General features: G+C 41.4%; 1 protein-coding gene across 5 annotated transcripts in view; it reads right to left on the bottom strand.

Annotated features, from left to right (window-relative positions):
* SETBP1 (SET binding protein 1) overlaps positions 1-22,757 on the bottom strand; it is a 370,608-nt gene that overhangs the window by 23,734 nt on the left and 324,117 nt on the right. For all 5 annotated transcript variants that reach the window (XM_021092436.2, XM_021092441.2, XM_084964821.1 and 2 more), the window contains one exon: positions 6,160-6,330. In XM_021092436.2, coding sequence (XP_020948095.1) covers positions 6,160-6,330 — 171 coding nt within the window. The remainder of the gene's footprint in view (positions 1-6,159; positions 6,331-22,757) is intronic.

The raw sequence follows: 22,757 nt of genomic DNA, 5'->3' as shown, positions 1-22,757 counted from the left end.
AGATAAGCCCAGAGGTTATGGTTTTATTGCCCATTAAGACATTAACTAAGCAATCTTGCTCTACAGTCTTTTTCCAATGTCTACATTCCCGTAACGACCATTTCTTCTTTTTTTGGGGGGGGGGGGTGCACCTGTAGCATTCCTGGGCCAGGGATCGAATCTGAGTTGCAGCTGTGACCTGCCCTTGCCATAGTTACGGCAACACTGGATCCTTAACCTGCTGCATCACAGTGGGAACTCTTCTTCGAATTCTTTTTGGACCAGTTCTATCACCATGTTGACTTCCTTATTAAAGAGCTGAGTGAATCTTTGACATGAATTTTTAGTTCGTTGAAAATTATACTCCAAAAGTAGGGATTCCCAAGGAGTTTGGTGCTGGCTGACATTTCTAAGGAGATAGAGTTGTAGCAGCAGGCAGGGGTCAGATGCTGGAGAGTTTGGTGCTTTGTGGGGATGTTTATAGCCTTGGCCACGGGAACAGCTCAGCTTTTCTAAGATGTCCAGTTTCAATCAGAAAGGAGCTTATTTTCTCCTTTTGGGGCAAAAGAAATGTTGGAGGTTTTTTAAGAAGGCTTTTGTGTGATGGGGTTTTCAGGGAAGCATGAAAGCACAGACCCTGGGTCTCTTCAGGGCCCAGAGCCAAAGGGAGGGCCTCTTCACGAGCCTCATGTTCAATAGAGCTTTTTAGGCTAACAACCATTCTGTGCCGCTTCCACACGAGCCAGTAGGTAGCACTTTCCAGAAAATTTAAACAATTCATTTTTAAAGGAAAGCTTTATTTTCTCTAGATCTTTTTGAACTTTTTTGATTGTATATCTTAAGTGATTAATCTGGATTTAACAGAACTTCATTTTACAACTTGATGACTTCTTCAGTTGATATACTTATGGCTCTCAGATGTTCAGAGCCTATTAAATTACATTTATTTGCTCTACTTTAGTTCTGGGAAGACAAGACTTTTGGCGGAATTAACCCATTATTTTGGTTAGGGGCATGATTCCACATAGGACAAAAAGCAAATAAAATAAATAACTTTACAATTTTAAATTCTGGTTCATTGCTTTTTGCATTTGCACCCAGATATTATTTCATCATTTTTGGGTCCTTTCCATAAATGGTAGTTGATTAAGAGGAAAATCGGGCATCCTAGAATTTGGGACTTAGAAGCAATTTTTTTTTTTTTTTTTTTTTGTCTTTTGTCTTTTTTTTGTTGTTGTTGTTGTTGTTGTTGCTATTTCTTGGGCCGCTCCCGCGGCATATGAAGGTTCCCAGGCTAGGGGTTGAATCGGAGCTGTAGCCACCGGCCTACGCCAGAGCCACAGCAACGCGGGATCCGAGCCGTGTCTGCAACCTACACCACAGCTCACGGCAACGCCGGATCTTTAACCCACTGAGCAAGGGCAGGGACCGAACCCGAACCTCATGGTTCCTAGTCGGATTCGTCAACCACTGCGCCACGACGGGAACTCCAGAAGCAATTTTTCATAATCATTTTGCTCCAGCCACCAGAATACTGGATTTATTCTGATTCCACTCAAATTAGAATTCATTCTTTAATTTATAAAGGTAATTTTTCAAGCTGAAGGTTTTACATCTTGGTTACAGGTATCGGTCAGTTCTGAATGGGCCAAGAGTTTGGTTTAATAACTAAATGGTTTACCTAATATCAGGCTTTGCTTTTAGAAGCAAAATGTCTAAAAATTTAATAGATGTGTGAAATTTAAGTGTTTTCACTAGCTCATAGGCTCTGATAGTTTTAAATAAGGCAGATCACACAGTTTGAGAGAATTATGTGTTAGCCTTGATATGAAATAGACACAAACTACAAACTAAGAGCTGTGCTCACTCTGCTTCCCTCTGTCATTGCTAACAGGGCTACACCTTGAGCAGGTGCGATCTGCTGATAGCAACCCTGATACATACCTTTTTTTTTTTTTTTTGGTCACCTAATGGCATGTGGAGTTCCTGGGCCAGGGGATCAGATCCAAGTTGCTGTGGCAAAACTGGATCCTTAACCCACCATGCCCTGTTGGGGATCGAACCTGTGTCCTGGCGCTGCAGAGATGCTGTCGATCCCATTATGCCACAGTGGGAACTCCTCCTACTTAGAGTTAAGATGAGAGGCTATCAGTGTGTGTGGGTATGTGTATGAGAGAGAGAGTGAGAAAGAGAAAGAGATGCTTCTCTGCTTGTTTTCCCTAGACTTTCAGGGGCAGAACCATAGAAAAAAATTTTTTTCTCCTACAAAATATGTAATTTACTTAATATAATCTCATCTTAAATACAAAGTTGGGGCAAGACATGTTTCCGTGGTGAAATCACGCACTCTCTACACATTGCATAACCTCCCTCAGAATTTAGTTCAATATGTAGAAGATCAGAAAAATTAGGCTTATTCAGGTACAGATCTGGTGTGGTTATTAAATCATTATTGGGACAGTGCAACAGAATTTATTTCAAATTCTGCATCATTTTGAACAAATTTTTATCGAAGCTTTCACTGCATTAGCCCTAATTACTGACAATAATGATGCAGTGCTCCCTTGAACCAGACCTCCTTTGTTGTGCCAGGGGACCGCAGCTGATCAATAGCTATTGAGCAGTTTGATCATGAAGGCTGACCTGCTTGAGCACCAGTGGCAGCCACTGCCACCCCCCTTCCCAGTAGCTCACAAACTGACATGTTCTCAGTCTGGCTACCCTCTCCTACAGCTCCTCTTCCACCTCCTCCTCCAAATCAATAACTTCATAATCAGCATGACTCCCAGACTCTGAGAAGCTAAAAAACAGCCTTAAACAAACAAAAATACACACACACACACACACACACACACACACACGAGCTAGATAAGACGTAATCTTAAACTTCTGACTCACATTCATTTCTTCCACATTATAATGTTTACAAAATAAGGTGGAAAATATTCCGTTTTTTTTTTCCCTTATACTAGAGATCACCTGTTTGAAAAAGTACCATTAGGACTACAGATTGATTATTTATTTGGCAAGTAGTTACCAACAGCCTAGCACATGTTTGTCAAATGCTTTCCATCTGCATGTCAAGCAGTTCCAATATTAAGCATGTAGCTCCTGCCTTGTAAGCATTCATTTCACTCAGCGATTATTTATTGAGCATCTACTATGTGTTAGTTACTGCACTAGGCACCTTAGTTTCCTTTATTTTTGAATAAAATAATTTTCTAATTATTTGAATTATTTCAGTATTTTACAAATCTTAATAAATGTTTTCTTAAATTAATTCTGCTTTATAAGCCACTTAGTTTTACTCTTCTTTCCTTTTTTTTTTTTTCCTCTGCACATGTCTGGGTCTTCAAAACCATTCTGTAGAAATGATGACCTAGTGAAAAATAAGTTGATTTTTGTAGATAACCAGAGGTAATTCTAAATTACCTTAGAGTGAAAGATGGGCCTCTAAAGAAAACAGTGATCGAGTTGTCTCAACATGTCGTATAGAAAATGTACAAGTGCCCAACTGAATGAAACGAAACCCAGAAACTATTTATTAACTGCCTTCTGTATGCTTGACTTTGGTTAACAAATTATGAGTTTCACTCACTTCTCTAAAAGAAGTAGAAGTCCATAATTAGAGACTCCCTTTGCTATTCTTTGCCTTTGCTACTCTTGGGCCTATGATGGAAGTGAGAGTCCACTGGAAATTAGGCAGTAAATCAAGAAATTTGGGTTCCCATCCAACTGCATGACCTCAGGCAAGTCTCTGAATCTTGAGAGCATCGGTTTTTTTAGTGTGAAACAGGGTGTTGGCCACGAGCCCAGGCCGTGCAACCTTAACCCTGTGAGGTTTGTGGGAAGACGTTTGTCTGTGGGGAGCGGAATCTCAGGAAGGTCTGGCCTCCAGCACCTGGAGCAGATCTCTAGCCTGTTTTCCTGAAAAAGTTGTGCTCAGCAGCCTGAGACCCGGAAATGGACCAAATCTGCGAAATTCTCATGAGGGTCTCATTCTAGCACTGCCAAAAATAAACAGCCCATTCCTGCATCCTGAAACAGGAGAGCTCTGGCTCAGCTCTGATTACCAGAGAGACAGGTTTAAAAGTTGAACGCCCACCTGTTTCGACGCCCGTTTGGCATATCTGTAAATTACTGAATGCAAATAGAGGAGGCAAGCCCTTAGAAGTGTGGGATCCCATGAATGCGTTCTCTCACACAGTGTGGAAAGAGTTCAGGAAAGGAAAATGGGGGATCACCTGTTTTCTGCCTCTGGGAAATATCAGTGCTTGGCAGGCAAAGGTGGAAATATGCAGGCTAATTTCTAAATCCACAAAAGGGGGTCTCCAGAGCTTAACTGACAAGGTTGAGTAAGCAATTATCTGGGTGGGTCTGCAGATCTCACCCCAAATCTTTCACCCCAGCCAACTGATGATTTCCTAGAGTTCCAGGCATGGCACCAGTGCCCAGTTCTCAGACACTGTCCTCAGTGTTCCTCCATCTTGGCTGCCTCCCCACAAAGGTGCTGCTAACCCGGCAGGTCTTGGGGGCAGCTTCTTTCCCATTCCTATGTGACCCTCTGTCCTACCACCCCTTCTTGTTCTCAGTGCTGGCATCATTTACCTGGCATTTCCATCAAAACTTTTTCATTTCCCACCTAGCATGAGAAAGATGTTAAGATTCTTGATCATATTGGAAAGATGATCCCATCTCTTCAGAGCAAGATTTCCCCAAAAGCTGGGAAGAATAGCATTTCCAAGAGATGTGAAGAGCTATTCCCAGAAAAATGAGTTTTGTGGTCAGGTAAGATCATGAACTCATGTCTCTCCCTCTTGGAACCTCATAGTGTGCATTGGTCAATTAAAGGCTCTGAAAACCCTGCAGAAAGGACACAGGTGCAGTGCTGCATCCCTCACCCTCATCTAACCATGGAAACATCTTTTATCACAAAACATCTACTAATGCTTTGTGAAACCCAATTGGGGAAGTGTCATTCCAAATATTTCTTTATGTTATTTCAGATGGGCTCCTTTTCTAATTACCAGTGATTTCCAGGCAGGAGGTAGGGATGTAGACAAGTTGAGTTCTCTACTTAAAGCAACCTGCTGAATTAGAAGATGCCTTGAAAGTGAATATCAGTAATGAGTCTCTTCCTGGGCTTCTAATCATAACAGGCATTTCTAAATACTGCAATATGCTTAACATTTAACAGTGCATGAATTCAACAAATTTTACGGAATGTGCCATCACTCTGTGTGCCATGAGGATAGCAGGAATCTAAATCCTGGATTCTATCTCTGGTATGTACAATTCTGTCATGAGGGAGAAGTTAAAGAGTTTCTTACGTCGTCTAGGAGTGGGTGGTATATGCATGGCAGAGACACTGGATGCCACAGGCATTCAGAGGTGTGACTCACCGGACCTTGAAGATCTATGGGATGTGAATAGAAACTGAGTAAGGCTGACTTCAAACAAAGGTATTAAACCAAGTCCAAGGCCTCTTTTACTCAGGGTAGGGATGAGCGTGGCAACATGGTGTTGGCGTAGGGACTGGTGCTCAGTGATGTGGGGAGGAGCTCAAGGCAGAGCACGTGGGAAGTCTGATTAAGGAGTTTATATTCCACCAACTGTCAGTGAGGATTCTGGCGACTGCTGAGGAATTTGTGACATTGTGGGGTGGAATGAATCAAGGCCTTAGGGAAACTCTGATTACTGTCTTCTAACCCTGGTAAGCATAGGACGTAGTAAAATGCAGTGGTTAAGAGTATGGGTTCTGGACCTGAGTTGGAATCCTGACTGTCCACAGGTTCTGGGGCAAGTTTCTTTCCCCTTAGCCTCCTATTCTGGAAGAAGACACACGTATTTCATCACAGAGTTCTTTTATGAGTTACATGAGATAACATATGTAGGTCATATAAGCAGAGATTAATAATTACTAGGGTTTGATAAAGAGTAATTCATACTCTTATTAGTACTCTCTGACCCTTACCTCCAGGTTCTGAGATGATCTCCTTCCTTTCTTAGAAAAATCCTCCCATTTGAAAAATCTGGGGCTGAATCAGCTCACGTGCTTGGTGTCTGTGGGTGGTTGACTGAGCAGAGAACACTTACCTGTATTCAATAGCACATTCCTAGAGGGGATTCTCCATGCCCGCTTTCACTGGGGTGAACCCAAAGCATCTGGAATGTGCTCACCTGCGTCCGACGTTGCTGCAGATGCAGCAAGGAGAGATAACACTGGGGCTGGTGGAATTGCAACACTGTCCACTGTGGCTGGCTTCTTCCTGGTCATCATGGTGGTTGCTGAGCTCTCATTCTTACCATGCGTTGCTGTTTGGTCCACTTTTAAGTGGGGACTTGGTAGCCCTAAAAAATAATAACACCAAAGCCTACAGTTATTTTAAAGAAACAGGAAGACAGACAACATAAAACATGAAAGTGACCTGAGGAAATCATCAAATGATCTGACCTCCTTCTGGTACAAGAATGACCTTTTGGTATGTTTAAACAAAACAAAACAAAAACTTAGCAGCATGATTTTCTGGCTGAGGTTAGGGATGACAACATTTCAGGTTGGCTGCCTGGAAGTGGGGGTCGGGTCACAGGCCTAGTGAAGCAGTGTAATCCATCATGCATTCTTTGCCTTCCACGGGCGAAGAAGCCTGTCTTTGTACAGGCTGTGGTGTGCACAGCATGGAGGGGAGAAGTGGATCCCATCCTAGAGAGGATTCTCATCTCATCCAGCTGGGGAGGCAAGACTAAATGAGTAGGGAAAACTGGGCAACAACGGTGGCCAGGCCTGTGTGTTATTCATCCTAGGTGCTTTGAGAAGTTCCAGGAGGTAGGGATTAGTGTGGAAAGATGTGAGGAGGGGCTTCCCTGAGCTCATGCCAGAGCAGCAAGTGTGAAGAAAGGGCATTCCTGGTGCTGAGAAGAGGGACTTCTAAGTCATGGGTGAGGAGTGAGGGTGATTCCGATGAGACAGTAGCCTGCTGAAGGTGGAAAATGCCCTGTGGGGACCCGTGGGTAACAACAGTGACTAGGCTAAGTAAGAGCTGAACTTGGGGATCTCTGAGTATCTGTCATAATAAGCATCGTAAGTCATGTCTTTACTAAAGCAGGGGATAGATGGGTCCTTGGCTGAGCAACTGTAATCTGTTCTCTGCATACAGATAACTTCAAGATAAAAGTAGCATCCTGCTTGGATAAAAGATAGAGACCATCTATTTCTCATTCTTGAGGTCAAGGATACCTCCAGAACTATACACTTGCAGAAAGGTTCCTCAGGGGTCAGAGAAAGGAGGGGCACCAGAGGAATAGTCCATCCTGTCAACGTCCCAGAGGCCCTTGTGCTAAAATCCAACCTGAGGACAGGACCTTGAGTCAGGCCAAAGCCAGAGGAAGCCTGTAAGGACAGCCCCCATACAAGTGAGTTAAAAGACCTCCAAAGCACATGTTGCTCTCTTCCACTTTTGTTCTTCCTCTCAGTCTGTGTTTCTCTCTCCCTTTCCACTGCCCACCAGCCTGCCTGGGTCTATATTTCCTCCACATCTATCTTCTCTCATATCTCTTAATAAACCTGGCCTGGGCTTTCTCCACACCCACCTATCTCCTGCTTCATTATGATGTTAAAAAGCCTGGGTAGACTCTCATTAGGTGCTCCTGCAACGGCCTGGAAATCTCTACCTAACAAATTATAAGAGCTGTTCTGGAGCCTTGTTTGCTGGGCTCAAATCCAGGCTCTCTTACTTTTCAGCTGTGTGATCATGAGCAAGTTACCTAACCTCTCTAAGTTTTAAGCTTCCATAACTGTGCCGGTTAGATGGAACAGTATTATCCGATAAGGGTGGTTGCAGGTATCCATGAATCAATCAACAGTGTCTGGCACTTAGTCCATGCTATATGCATGCTTCCCATTGTGATTATTCCTATCCTACTACTATCACTACTGTAACTTGCTGCTCAGACCAAACTGAAACCAGCCAGCAAAGCCTCAGTTCTCTTCCCTGACATGACCAATGATTTCCAGGCAACTTCTACATCCCTATCTGCAAAAAAAGTCACTCTCTAACTCATCTAAAAGGCTGGAGGTATCTGAATCCATGTCGAATAATCATCTACTCAGACTTTCTTGATTTGTAGGCTACATGCCACTGACAGTAACTATAAAGAAAATGGGGCTTTCTCACAGAGGTTTTTAACCCTTTTTTCCACCTTAAGCAACCCAAGTGACATTGGTCCCTCCCAGAGTAACATCTTACCTCCATAGTGAGACCAGCTCACTTGGGCCTAATACCAGCCCTGGGAAGCATGTAGTATGGAGGTTACCATTTTCTTTATTTTATAGATGAGGACAACACATTTCTGAGATGTTGAAGGAAAGAACTAACAAAACTCATGTACAGCTTTTAATGTCAGATCTGTAAGATTTCAGGTAGTCAGATGCTAAATTCAGGGATCATGGTCCCTGTGGCCCTAACATCTGACATAGTAGACTATGGTGCCACTGTACAGCATGTTTCACGCTGAGGACACAGAGGCCCCTAGCATCACACCTGTAACCACCTAAGAAAGCAAGTCATGCTGACACTTTTATTTACTTTCTACTACCTTCCTCCCCCCTTCATGCAACCTCTGAAACTTCCACTTGCAGTGTTGTGTACTCACAACACTGTTATTATAATACCATTTTGCTTTTTAAATTTCATATTTCATAGCACTTTGATGGTGAGAGTGGACAGACATCAAATTCTATGACTGAGAGACTGCAAAGAACTACCATCAAGAAATCAGGAAGTTCAGCAAGTATTATACGATCCCTGGATGACACTGGTTTGTGAAATATGCAGGTGTGCCAGGGATGGGCAAGGTATACACATGCACTATATTGTAAAACACAAACAGAATCATCTGCAAGGAGATGCATCCAAATAGTTAACCATGGTGAGTCTGAGGAAAGAGAGCATTAGGAAGGTCAATGAGGGAGTTTTTACTTTTGCCCCCTAGACTTCTTTATTGTTAATTTTTTTTTAAACCGCAAACATGTATTAAGTTATTTTTCTATTGAGGAAGACTCTAGAAGTCTTTTAGAGTATGGTCACTTGACTGGGGTAGGCTTGACTGATGTGCTTGCTGCTAACTTATCTGCAATGGGACATCAGCCCAGAATCCGATTAAAAGTCCCTGCTGTGGAACTCTGTGCCACCATGGCCCTGTTGTCATCACATGGATGCAGTCCTCCTTTGTATACACACCTTGGGAACTCTGAACTACCAGAGTTCTATTGGATAACAGCTCCTTTGGAAAAACTCAATGATCCTCCTTGTACCTGTGGACACAGTGGGGCAGGTAGTTCTTTGCTCAAATGATGATATTACAGTATCATAAACAGGATTAATAGCTTACTTGGGAATAGATCAATTTCAAGCCATTTTAGTTGAATCTTTTTTCATGCAAATGTTGAGAATCCTCACCATTTCATTAAAGCAGATCTGATCACACCTCTTTTGGGTGTACTTTGCTACTCAGGTGTTTATGGCACAGAATGTGTTAAAAGTGATAAAGACACTTAAAACATTATAATTCAGATTGTCACTATTTAGCTGTCTTGAAAACCCTAGATAGTTCAGGATTTTCTGGATTATAGTACAGTTTGCTACTTGCCATCCAATGAACTTGAAGATAAATTGAAAAAAAAAAAAAAGAAGTCCTGATGTTTTCCCAGACATTTTTTGGTTTTGAAAAGATTAAGAGAACAACACCAGAAGTAGTCTATGTGGGCAAGAGTATTAGATAATCTTTAAACAAAGGTTAATATAATAGCACTTGTAATCCACAGGAAGGGGTGACTTCTCCTGGTGAGAGAGCACTGGGCAGGCTGGCCACTGGAAGTCTTTGTTTCCCTTCATCCTAGGTGACAGCTGATGCTCCATGGAGAGGTACCCAAAGGACCCGATGAATGTGGAACAGTTCAGAACTAAGTTTTCACAAATACTGGGTGATGGTGGTGGGACATTTGGCAAGTTCCTCCCAATCTGGACCTGGCTGATCTTTCTCCATGGAGGGGGATTTTTGAGGCTGGAGATCAACCATAAAGAAACCCAAATATAGCATTGTACTGACTGGATCCACTGAGGTGTGGCATGCTACTTACACCGAGGGGGGCATGAGGAAAGGTGAGGATGGCTTTGATCTGGGAAAGGATCACTCTGTCAACTTGGAACAGCAGACTGTATGAAGACACACTTCATAGATGTGTTTAGAGCATCCCCAAACCCCGGCGCAGGACAGCTTGTACTGAGGCTTGCATATTTGAAGGCCAGTACATTTTTAAGGCGAAAATAACAACGTTAATAATTTTGTGGATCCAACGTCTGTTCATAATTAAGACAAAGAAGCCAAGAGGAAATTTAAAATTTAAACCTATATGAACACACTCTGACATAACCTGTTGGCCTCTATTGATACATTTTTTAAAAGTCTTTGAACTTCTGCTGTAGCTATCAAGGGACAGTCACTCATTTTCAAAGGTAATTTCTCAGAGACCACTTATCCTCTCGAACCTTTACCTGTATACCACATCTGCATTAGGGACTTGATTTATGGATTCCTATTCCTCTGACGCAGAAGCTGACTTCCTGTTGCCTTGGTTACTTGGAGCTCAGTTCAAGGTTAAAGTACTCCCAAATCAGAATCAGTGGCAGGCGCTGCATCTAGCGGCCAGGTTATTGACTGCCCCAGGATGCGGAAAGGTCAGAGACCAAAGCACTGTTTACTGCCTTAAGGGTGAGTCGATATTGAGTCAATAGCTTCGATATTTTGATTCTGTTTCTTCCAAAGTTGCTGTTCAATTACCTCTTCCTCAGGTTGCTCAAGGTTATGGGGGTCATGGAAGAAAAGGGGGGTCTATGGTGGCTGTCTTTACCAAGATCCCTTTAATGAGATCTGTGACCTTGGATAGGAAAAACCAGCCTTACCATAGAGTAATTTGTATGTTGCTCTAGGTTTATAAAGTTAATCTACTTATCTCATTTTGCCTATAGGGAAACAAACAAACAAACAAAACCTTTGTGGGACAGTTACTATTTACTCCCCCTTTTTTTTTAGATGAGAAAATGGAGGTTCAAAGAGGTCAGATAACTTATCTAAAATCACACAGCTGGCAAGAAGTGGTAAGAACTAGATCCTAACTCCTGGTTGGGTCCTCATCTCACAGTTTCTTTAAAATAAACGGGGTGATAGAATCACCATTCGGAGATCATATGTAATTCATTTGGTAATATCAACCACAGAAAGAAATATATCTGGGAAATACTATGTGATTAATAAAGGCTTATTGAATAGCTTAATTAATTTTGTATTTTTAAGATGTGCAAATGCAGATGTTTCCTGGAGACAAAACTTAGGGATGGTATAGTGAGAGACTAAGAACTCTGGGAAGGCTAGTTCCTTATGTCACCTTCCTGGCCCTTTCACTGTAGAATGCAGAACTTGGCATGGACTGAGAGGTATTTTTTATTGAGCAGGCAGTGGCTTTTAATCTTGCAAAGAGCGATGACAAGCATTATGTTATTTTTCCCCTTGCAGCATCCCTGTGGATGACAAGAGGCAGATGGTGAAACTCCACATTTACAAATAAGAAAACCAAGGCGCAGAGGACCAGATGACTTGCCCCAGCTCACATATCATGTGTATGGAGGAAGTGGTGCTCAAATTCATGCCTCCTGATTCAACTCAACGTTCTTTTCTGCCCCATAATACATTGACTTTTGGGTAAACTAAAAAATGACACATTTTTCACAAGCAGAAACTCCTCCTATAAACTTGGTCATAATCCTTTTTCTCATATACTGGCTGTCTGTTCAAATTATCCCACTGCTATTTTTTTCTTGTTTGCAAGTGAACTTCACTCATAGCAATAAGGGGATATATGTTAGAGAATAAAGTGAATAAAAAATAGATATCCTTGGGATTTGGAAAATAATATTTTTCTGTGCCAAAGTCAGGAAAAATGTTATTTGCTGCATCATCTTATTCATTAATTTAACAAGTAATTATTGAACACCCACCATACCAGGTACATGATGCTGGTCAAAGCAGCTGAAGTCCCTAAGTTTTCTAAGAATTACATTCTATTAGTCATTACACAGCATAAAGATAGCTGTTACTTTTTATAAGGATACTAAAAAATCCTAAAGTAACTTTCTAATTATCAAAAGCCAGAGGTTTTGCTACCCATATAGTATCTTCGAGTGAATTGTTAGAAGACATCCCACCTAGGTGGAAATCCCCAAAGACCCAGATTTTGGCAAGAAGGGGGCACCATTGTGAAAATTAGGAAAAGGTTTGGCTTTCGGTGTGCACATACACTCGCACTGATCATGGTTTGGAGAGAGAAGCGTGGGCTGGATTTCAGTGCCTTCTCCTCTTGAGCCGGGTGCCAATAGACAGTGAACAACCAACAACCTGCTCAGTCATGGGTAGTGGCCCTATCAATATGTTTTCTGTCAAATGCTCTTAACTTCATTCTAGGACCTTGAGGCATGAAATTTAGGCAAAGTCGCTCTCAAGTAGGATACTATGCAGTGAGCTGCATTGTGGCTCAGCGGTAATGAACCCGACTAGTATCCACGAGGACATGGGTTTGATCCCTGGCCTTGCTCAGTGGGTTAGATGATCCAGTGTTGCTGTGAGCTATGGTGTAGGCTGCAGACATGGCTTGGATCTGGTGTTGCTGTGGCTGTGGTGTAGGCCAGCAGCTGCAGCTCTGATTCCACCCCTAGCCTGAGAACTTCCAGATGCTGTAGGTCCAGCCCTAAAAAGGCAAAAACAAACAAACAAACAAACAAAAACCAAACAACAGTTATTTGATTGTCACATAGTACAACTCAGAAGATGAGAGCTCTGTCTTTGCAGAGAAGGTTTAAAAGTGGAGAGTGGAATAAGAGAGGAATATTTACAAAACTGATAAACAAAACAAGACAGAAATCCAAAGGAGTCTTCCACTTATTAGGAGGAAAATGAGATCTCAGTGGGGTCTGAGGTGGTCTTGTGCTCATCCATATATTAATTCAACATTCATTAAGGCCCTGTAGGTGCCAAGTACTCTTAAGCACAGGGAATACAGATTCTCTCTGAATGGGGCTAACCCACCAACTCAGGAAGAGAGATTCAGGTACGAAAATGCCAGTCTTGAATAATAAGTAGAATTCAATAACTAAAAGTAGAGGAGGGGGTGCCACCAGGGTTGGGGAATGACAAGAGCAAAAGCAGGAATAACAAGCCTTCTTTGTGCAACTGAGAGAAGAGTTGCTCGGGCTGAGTTGTAAAAAACAAACACTGAAAAATATGTTTGGAGAGGCAGTTGGAAAAAATTAAACCTACATCTCATTGTCAGGTAAAGTTAGTTTCTTCCTCCCATATAACATGTCTTATCATCTTGGATAGTCTTCTGCAATAGGATTTATCTCTTGCTGTATAATTATTTGTTCATTCCCCTGACAATTCTTGCAGGCAACTTCAAAATTCTGGAAATCAGTAAACATGTCTAACTTTCTTCTGAATCCCTAGCACTTAGCTTAATAGATACTAGTGCTGGATGGATGAATGGACCATCTATTCTCCTGGGCCCAAACCTTCTGGGGAAGCTGCCCTAATTACTTTTGTTCACACATGGCCCTCTAATTGAAACCTGTTTTCAGTACAGAATAGAGTTGAAGTGAAGAAACACACTCACTGGCGTCAGACTACAGTTGAAGTAAAGAAACTCATTCCAATTCTCTGGTGTAAGACTACCCACATTACTAGATGTGTGATTTGGGGCAAGTCATGCTAACTCTCTGTGCTCAGCTTCCTCATCTATCAAATGAGGTTACTGAGGATTAAAGGAGTTTATATATTGTGGCAAACAGAAAATAATGCCTTCCCCCAAGTCCTAAAGCCTATAAATGTGTTATGTATCTGGCAAGGGGGAATTAAGGTTATAGAGAGAATTAATGTTATTAATCAGCTGACCTTAACATCTGGAGAGTATCCTTGATTATGAGATGGTCAAAATGTAATCTAAAGTGTCCATTAAAGTAAAAGAAGGATATATAGAAGAGAAGAGTCAGACAAAGAGATGTAGTGATGGAGGGTAATATAGAGGCCAAGTTGCTGTTTCTGAGGATGGAGGAGGAGGGATATGAATTAAGGAATGCAAACAACCTCTAGAAGCTGGAAAAGGCAAGGGAATGGATTCTTTCCTAAGGCTTTCAGGAAAGAATGTAGTCTTGTTGATTCTTTGATTTTAGCTCAGTGAGACTCATTTTGGACTTCTGACCTCCAATAATGTAATATAATACATTTGTGTTGGTTAAGCTACTGAGTTTGTAGAAGTTTGTTATAACAGTAATAGAAAAACTAACACATATGAAAATACTTATTATGGTGCTGCGATACAGTAAGCACTCAATTGTGTTAAGTATTAATACTTAGCGCTACATCATCTTAGCACTAATTGTTTCATTTTAAATTTATTTCATATGTTCAAGTCATGTGTGTCCCTGACAAGATTTAAATTCCCTAGGAAGCAGAGATTTTATATCATTTTCGTATATCTTCCTAGCATAAGGCTGACACAAAGGATGGAAATGCTATAAAAATGGTTGTGATGATCGCTGTACAACTATAAATGTAATAAAAGTCAATGAATTAAAAAAACAAAAAAGAAACTATTTGACAAATGCTTATAGTTAATGAACTATAATATAAACAAATAATTTGTTAATATGAAAGTTAAGAGACTGGAGATTTGAGAAACTGCACTATTTCAGGCTCTGCTTCACAATTCCTAGATGAACTTGGAATCTCACTCTGTTTCCATTTCTTCTTTGGTCAGAATCTACTATTCTAAGTTGACTACATTCAGAGAAATTGCTGGAAAATCTGATTAGTTCTTGTTTATCTTAATTTAGAAGTGAAGAAATGGGCTGAGAAGATAATATTTTGTCTACTGGGCCTTCACAGAGACTTATGTTAAAGAATCCTTTATGCAGTAAATTCCGATGATGTAGAAGTCAATCTCTCCTAATTTTACAGCGAAAAAGTCACACCAGATGAAAGGTACTTTCTAGATGCACCCAAAGATATCACCCATAATGGAAATACAGCAAACATCAAAACTGCAAAGAGGAGACATCTTGAGTTAGAGGTTTTTTCATCTTTTTGCAACTCAGACATCAGAAACTCTTCTTAGGGAAAAAAAAAGTGTACACATATATACACACAGAGAACACATTTTGTACATAGCTTAAGGTTCAAAGACACTTTAAAACTCAGGTTAGTACCCTTGCCTACCTAAGTCAACTTCTGCACGTACACACACACACACACACACACACACACACACACCCAGAAGGACTAAGCCCAGATAGAACCAAACAGAATGCTGATGTAACTGCTCCCATACTTAAAAAAATGTAGACACAATGGAGTGGTACCTGCTTCTCTGAAAAATATAACAAAGGGATTTTCAAAAGATACTAACAAGGGAAGAGAGGATGCATACATGTAATTAAAACCAATTTAGTAGCACAGTGCACCAAGTATGCTCTTTTTACATCTTTGGCGATCAGATAGGTTAGGAATTTGCTACTGATGCCCATAAAGCATGTTATAACCCTCATCAATAGATGAGCCCAAAGGAGCTTCAGCAAAGTAGAAATCATGGCAGTTTAGAGTTGGAAGAGAACTAGTCCAGTCCTTTCTGGGGAATTGAGCCCCGAAAGGGATATAACTTGCTTTGCCCAGTGTCACACAGAGAGAGTGGGTGGCAGGGCTGTGACTCTAACTCCAGCCTTACTCCTGGATTGTCTCAGGCCAGCTTGTTGGCTCTGTGTTACAAAGGTTACATTCTGTGACTTCGCAGGAGCATTCTTCTTGCTCTCCTGGTGCATGCTTGTTATTCTACATGTACAGGGCAGCTTTAAAACAGACCAAGCCAAAAATGACAGATGCAATTCAAGCTATAAGACCCCTGGTTCTGGGAGATTCTTCCCTAGATTCTCCCTGATGTGAAGGGCCCGGCAGTCATTGCTGGTTAATATAAACCTCTTCTGTATTTTCTTCCTTTTTACCTTTAGAGCACAGAGTTGCAGAGCACATCTGCATGGTAATACAGATCTTGATGCTAACTGGGTCACCTTATTTGCATTTTGATTACTGCTTATTTAGAAGCCACATTGAGAAAAGAGCTTGATATCAGGAGCTTAAATGCATGTGTGTCTATAAATATATGTATAAATAGATAAATGCATATTTGCTGGCTTGTGAAAGATCAGTCCAATATGTACTCATCTCTCAAGAACTCTGTAGGAGTCTGGCCATGTAAGGATGTCAGGATTATAAATGTGGCTGTGAGAGCTAATTATTCTTAGTCTAATATCACCACTGTATGGACACATTGTGGCAGCCAGAGAGTCAATTTCACATACAGCCTCCTTGTTAAGTAGTCATGCCTTATATACGGGAACAATGCATTGTTTTAAGAGCTTTATTGAGTGGCCTTTCTTCGAACCACCTTTGTCCCCACTATTTGAAATCATCCTATAAAATGCAAACACATTGTGACTGTGTGTAGTCATACACATAGAGACATGGAATGTGTGCTAGAAAAGCTCGCTTCTTTGCAAGAGAAGAGAAAAAAAAATTACAGGAACTCAGACCCATCATTAGATAGATCTCCTAATCTTTATCTCTAGTAGTTCAGTCAGACGAGCTAATACCATGATGATGGCTTTGAAATCTCTTAGGAATTGGATGAGGAGAAGTGATAGTGATGAACTCCCAGCTAATAAACACAGAGTGCTTATTTCGGCAGAATGATCAATTTCTAGATGTCCTGAGGCGTGTCTGATACAGTTGATTTACTCATCCTCGCTTACTCACTAATAAAGCCAAAGTCCACCATCAGATTACAGAGATGCCTAGAATTTCTTAAAGGGACAGAAGAAAGCTAAGGTAACATTCATCATATCCCTCTGAGCATCCCTCCCCACCCACAGTCCTTGAAACTTCAGCTGCCTTCCTCACTGGTACTCTCCACTCAATAGACTTTGGGCTAGTACAGTAATGCAATTAATTTGTTATCTTGTTAGTGGAAATTTAATGCAATGATCTAAAAGAACTCTTACATATTGTGATAAACTTTAGTGCCTCCGGGGCGGCTCCCCTTGCATTGGGCTCATTTCACATCTCATCCATTATGTAAATGAGATTTGGAAATAGTTGAGTTTCACTAATGTAGCTCAACTCTGATGGATTGGAGAGAGTCAGTCCTACTGAAACTAATGAGGTTAAATGCATCTCAACACTTCTTTCTACTTGGTTGATTATGCAAACCTCTATTCAAGAAATGGGATGACGTGCATTTTCTCCCTACCATCCTCGAAGGGTATTTCACTGTTGCCAGACCCTAAAGTAGCCCCAAATAAGTTTGGTTTGGATAGTGTCTATGTTGGTTCCAACACTGCATGGTGCACAAATAGAGCTGATGGACAACATAACATGATATGATTTAAGATAAAAGAGGAGTTTTTTTTGTTTTGTTCATTTCCTTCTTTCTTTCTTTTTTTTTTTAGGGCCACACACCTGTGGCATATGGAAGTTCCCAGGCAAAGGGTGGAATCAGAGCTATAGCCACTAGCCTACACCACAGCTCACAGCAATGCTGGATCCTTAATCCACTGAACAAGGCCAGGAATCGAACCCAAGTCCTCATGGATACCAGTTGGGTTCCTTACTGCTGAGCTATGACAGGAACTCCAACATGACCATTTTAAAGAAAAATAGCACTTCAGAGTAGTTAAAGGATTTGTGCTGAGCCCCCATTCCCTGTGTTAAAATCATAAGTTACAAGCTACTGGTTGTCTAGACCTGGGCAAATTATTTAAACTTTTTGTGCTTCTAGTTTCTTATGAATAGTGGAAATAAGCACAGTACCTGTCTCTATGCTTAAATATGAGGATACAAAGATAAATCTCCATCCTCAAAGTGCTGGAGGTAAACATGTAAATACTTTTCAATACTCTATGATAAAGACAACAGGTTCAAGAATAAGAGCTATAACCATTCAGGGGAATAAATGACTACCCTGCTGGGTCAGGATAAACTTCACTGAGGAGGTGGCATTTCATTTGGGTCTTTAACAATTTGGAAGTATTGGCTTAGAGGGATGAAAGGAAGAAAGAGCAGCATGTGCAAAGGCATGAAGCATAAAACAGAATTGTGTGTTGGCAAAAGGCAGGAATTCTTGTGTGGCTACAATACAGTTTCTAGGGTGCATGGGCAACGTGCAGCAGAAGAGAGGCCCCAGGTCAGGCTTGGGATGATGATGGGAGTTTGGATTTCATTGTGGCTAATGGGGAATCATGAAGGCTTTCCATGTAGACACACAGACAACCAGCTATGGAGAAGACATAGTTTGCTCTCTAGGAGTACAAGTGTGATTAGAGGGGACAAAAGCTGTTCCTGATAGGTTTCTGAGAAGGTGGCCAACAGAAGAGAAGTTTTCTACACTAAGGGTAGAAATTCAGCCTTTGAGGTCAAGGGCTCAACCAGTGTGCTCTACTATTCACAATTCCTACTTGCCCTCCCTCTGTTTCCTTTTCCCTTGCTTCATCTTTATTGAGCAAACTGTGCGTTAGAATTTCCCTTCAAAGCACTAAAGTGGAAACACTGATGAGCAAGTTAGGGGCCTTAAGCTGAAGATGCCTGAAGCCTTGTTCAAATCACTTTGGTAAATCAAATTTTGTTTTGTTCATTTGGCAGCTTTTAGAAAGTTATTTTTTGTTTGTTTGTTTGTTTTTGTTTTTTGTCTTTGCTCTTTAGGGCCATATTGCCAGCATATGGAAATTCCCAGGCTAGGGGTCGAATAAGAGCTACCTAGCCTACGTCACAGCCACAGCCACGCAAGATCTGAGCTGTGTCTGCGACCTACAGCTCAGAGCAATGCCACATCCTTAACCCACCGAGCAGGGCCAGGGATCAAATCCACATCCTCATGGATCCTAGTCAGGTTTGTTACTGCTGAGCCACAACAGGAATTCCCAGAAAGTTATATGTTTTCAAGAAAGTAAGTTCCCACCTAATGTTTGCATTCTGTAAGTGGGGATCTGAATACCTCCGCACTGAGGTTTTCACCTTTTTCTTCCTGTCTCCATGGGCTGGTATTTCACAGAGCTTTTGAAGGATGTCGTTCCTAGTACAAAATCTCCTATTGATGCTCAATCTCAGATTATTAAAGAAGCTCTGAACACAGGAGAGAAAATGGGAGGTTTGGAGAGACAAGGAAATAAATGAACAACAATGAGGGCAAGTGGACGTTCTATCAGCGTTAAGAGGATGGCCATACAGATAGAAACCATGCAGGTAGCTTAACCAGGAGAGCAAAGATGGCATGTGACTACTTTCCTGAATAAGCAGGTTTAAGGAATCACAGCTTTAAATTCTGACATCCGAACAACTTGCTCGAAATAGTCAAAGTAGTTATTAGTTGGCATGTAGGCCCAAACAAAATTCTTTTTACTAAATTCAAATTTCATGGCTTGTTTAATTTATCAGCTGAAGCAGTCCAGCAAGTCATAAGTACCACTGGATTGATATGTGAGGGAATAGTCATGTATATACTTCCTTACTCATCAGTTTAACAAAAACATCTATTGAGTAGCTGTAATGAAGAAAGAATTCTGGCAGACTTTGGTAAAAATGCTATCGCTGCCCAGCAAAAAGATGGGCAAGAATCAGCATAAAAAGTGAGGAAGGGCAGTGATGCTTATCGCCGTAACTAAAGACAAGCCACACAACTTGAATCTCCAAACACTAGAAACAGGAACAGTGAATACTGGTATGAGTCCAACACAGAAATGCCCCACATTTATGAATAAATATGCAGTAGAGAATGAGCCACACAGCCCTCAGGTGGTCTGGAAGATTTTGCACAGTGGCCCAGCAATTCATTTAGAATCCTGCTGGACAGCCATGTCTCCACACAGAGTGACTTCATGTGTTCATGGCATGGTTTACAGTCATGAAGGAAAGATGCGGGGTGTGGGGGGGGATGCTGCAGGGGCTCAGGAGATGGCGACTGCCAGCATTTCTTATCTTTAGCTCCATGACTTTGCACATGACACTTCCCTTTTGTTCTGAATTTCTTTATGGTCTCTGATTCCTTCTGATTCTGCATCTTGAGTAGACAGAAGAGTCTCCTGTGATCTTAAACAGGAAGGAAGTCCCCTGGCTATCATAAGGGAAGATCTGAGAGTCAAGTGTGGGAAGCACTTTTCTTTTTGAGGAGACAACAGAGATCTCATTTCTATCAGATAAACCAAATAAAACACAATGGTTTCTGGACATGAAAGGCCTGGGAAATCCCGGCAGGTCTAGGCTCATCTGGGTGTTTCCATCATGTAAGATGCTCACAGGGCTGTGGGTTCCTCATGGAGAAAGTGTATCAGGAGGGCATGCCACTTTTTAATGAGGTCTTTTGATCACTTCTGGACCAATTAACTGTCTTTGATCAAACAATTACCTATGTCACCTTTAATCTAAAACTCCCCGCAACCCAATGAAATAGACAATATTACCTATACTCTACATACGAAAAAAATGAGGCTCAGACATGTTGAGACACATTCAGGGTCTCACCAGATTAATGTCAGCAGGAATTTGAACCCAAGTCTCTGCCAGGTGCTTTCCCTTCAACAGCCTTCTCCCTCCCTATGGCTATGAGAAGTACAGATTGATGCTTTAGCATCCGGATTCCAAAAAAGTGACAGAAAGAGTGAGAAGTTTTCTTTAGGTAAAGGCTTAGGAAAAGAACTTTTATCAGCAAATAGCCTATTTCTTAATTTTATCTCATTAGCCTGGGTATAAGCAGGTAATAGCTTCATGTAGGATTAAGTTGCAGAACCTGTTGTAAAAAAATTCTGATTGAATGTGCAATGAGGCCACAAGTGTGGAAAAATCTCTGTGAACTCATGGCTAAAAAATAACATCCATGTTTGACTTAAGCTTTCCTAAGAAAGGAAAGGAAGCAGGAAACCAGGATTCAGGGAGCAAACGGAATGGCCAAGAGGTGCCAGTAAAGCAAATGCAAGACTTTACAAAAGATTAAAAAAAAATTCCAACTGTGTTTCTCAAACTTGGAAATTATGACATTTCACAAATAATAAAACTGACAGTAAAACATTATTTTTCCAGCCTTGGTTATATAACGAGTGGAATGTGCTTGTTTTTATAAGCACTGATTTTTAAAAATAATCAAAGTTATCTGAGGGCATCCTTTGTCAAACCACGAATTTGCTTGAAGGGCATCCAGCATAAAGAGCGACTGGGGTTGAGGCTTGGACAGGTGAAAGCTCCCTCCCCAGTGGTCTCAGCAAAGGTTTGCCTGTTTTTAAAGAGGATTGGAGGTGGCAAAGTGTTCCGGTGTTCATTTCATCTTCCATCAGGAGTCCACATTCTCTTTCTCATTTCTGGCCTGGGGCCTCCTCTCCATTGCCCAGGGTTAGTCCCTGCTTATTCCCATCCATGTAAACTCAAGTAGCAAGTTTCCTTCCTCACTCAGAACTTCCACCCCTCTAACCTGTCTATACCATAGCTATGCAGACCTTGTTCAAACTCAGTTTAAAACTTGGTTCTGTGACATTTTAAACTCACAGAATTGATCAAATACATCTTTAATCACTATTTAGCTTTGGGCAGATGAATTAATCCAAGCCTTAGATTCCTTGTGGGTCAATTGGAAATAAAAAGAATTACCTTAAGGAATTTGCGGAGGCTTAAATGAAGTAAAATCTATCAAGTATCTAGCACACTGCCTGCCTCCTAACAGGCATGCTGTTATTAACATTATTATTATTATCATACAGCATGATCTTGACTTCCCAATAAGGTAATTAATAAGAGAAAAGAGTTTGTGTCCTGTATTTCTCATATGCTTCCAACAGTGTCCACCTGACAAAGAGTGAGCAAGAGATCATACGACCAACCAATATGTGTTGAATGGAGCTGCATGAGTGCTTGCAAAGCACATGGGAGAGATACACACAAACCCACAGCACTGATAATCACACTTGAAGGAGAAACAAGATGGCTTTTTTCCCCCAGTATCTATAGGAAACATTCTACAACTTTATGAATGTTATAAATAAGAGGAAGCTTTTTTGATGGCTCAAAATAAGAGGAATCACAGCAGAAATAAGAACTATGTATGATTCCATTTCAACAAAGTGGGACACAGAGAAGGTGTCAAATCCAATGAGGGTAAAATATATTCGAGGAAAACCACTCAAAGTCTGCTACCTGGGTGTCAGAATCACAGAATAACCAGACTGGGAAGATCCTTCCACTGATGAGCAAACAAAGGCTCCCGGAAGCCACACTGCATGCTGTTGGTGAAGCTATCTAAACATGAAGCTCTCCCACTGCCAGTTGGAGGAGGGGGAGGGGGGAGGGAAGAGGGGGAGGGGGAGGACCTCTGGCTCGGTACCCTTCCCCAGTCATTAAGGGCAGCCAGGCCTTTCATGTTATTTGTCTGCCCAGGTGTCCAACTTCCAAGTTTCTTTGCTTGTTTTGCCTAATGATTGTGAAGATTGCATTAGGGGATGTGATGAAACGAGACGGGGATGGAATGCGGTGATCAGACCCATGCGGACCAAACTGTAATTTGCTTTTGATAGTAACTTCAAAAGAGGAAAAGCTAACAAGGGCTTCTGACATCAACAAAAGTCACTGGTAATAATAGAAGAGATCAG

This window comes from Sus scrofa, chromosome 1 (genome assembly GCF_054392235.1).
Source record: "Sus scrofa isolate SSC_HxYL_T2T_F1_AM1 chromosome 1, Sscrofa_HxYL_maternal_Yorkshire_Landrace_v2.0, whole genome shotgun sequence".
NCBI lineage: Eukaryota > Metazoa > Chordata > Mammalia > Artiodactyla > Suidae > Sus > Sus scrofa.
Note: the sequence above shows the minus strand (reverse complement) of the source record. Positions and strands in the feature narration are given on the sequence as shown.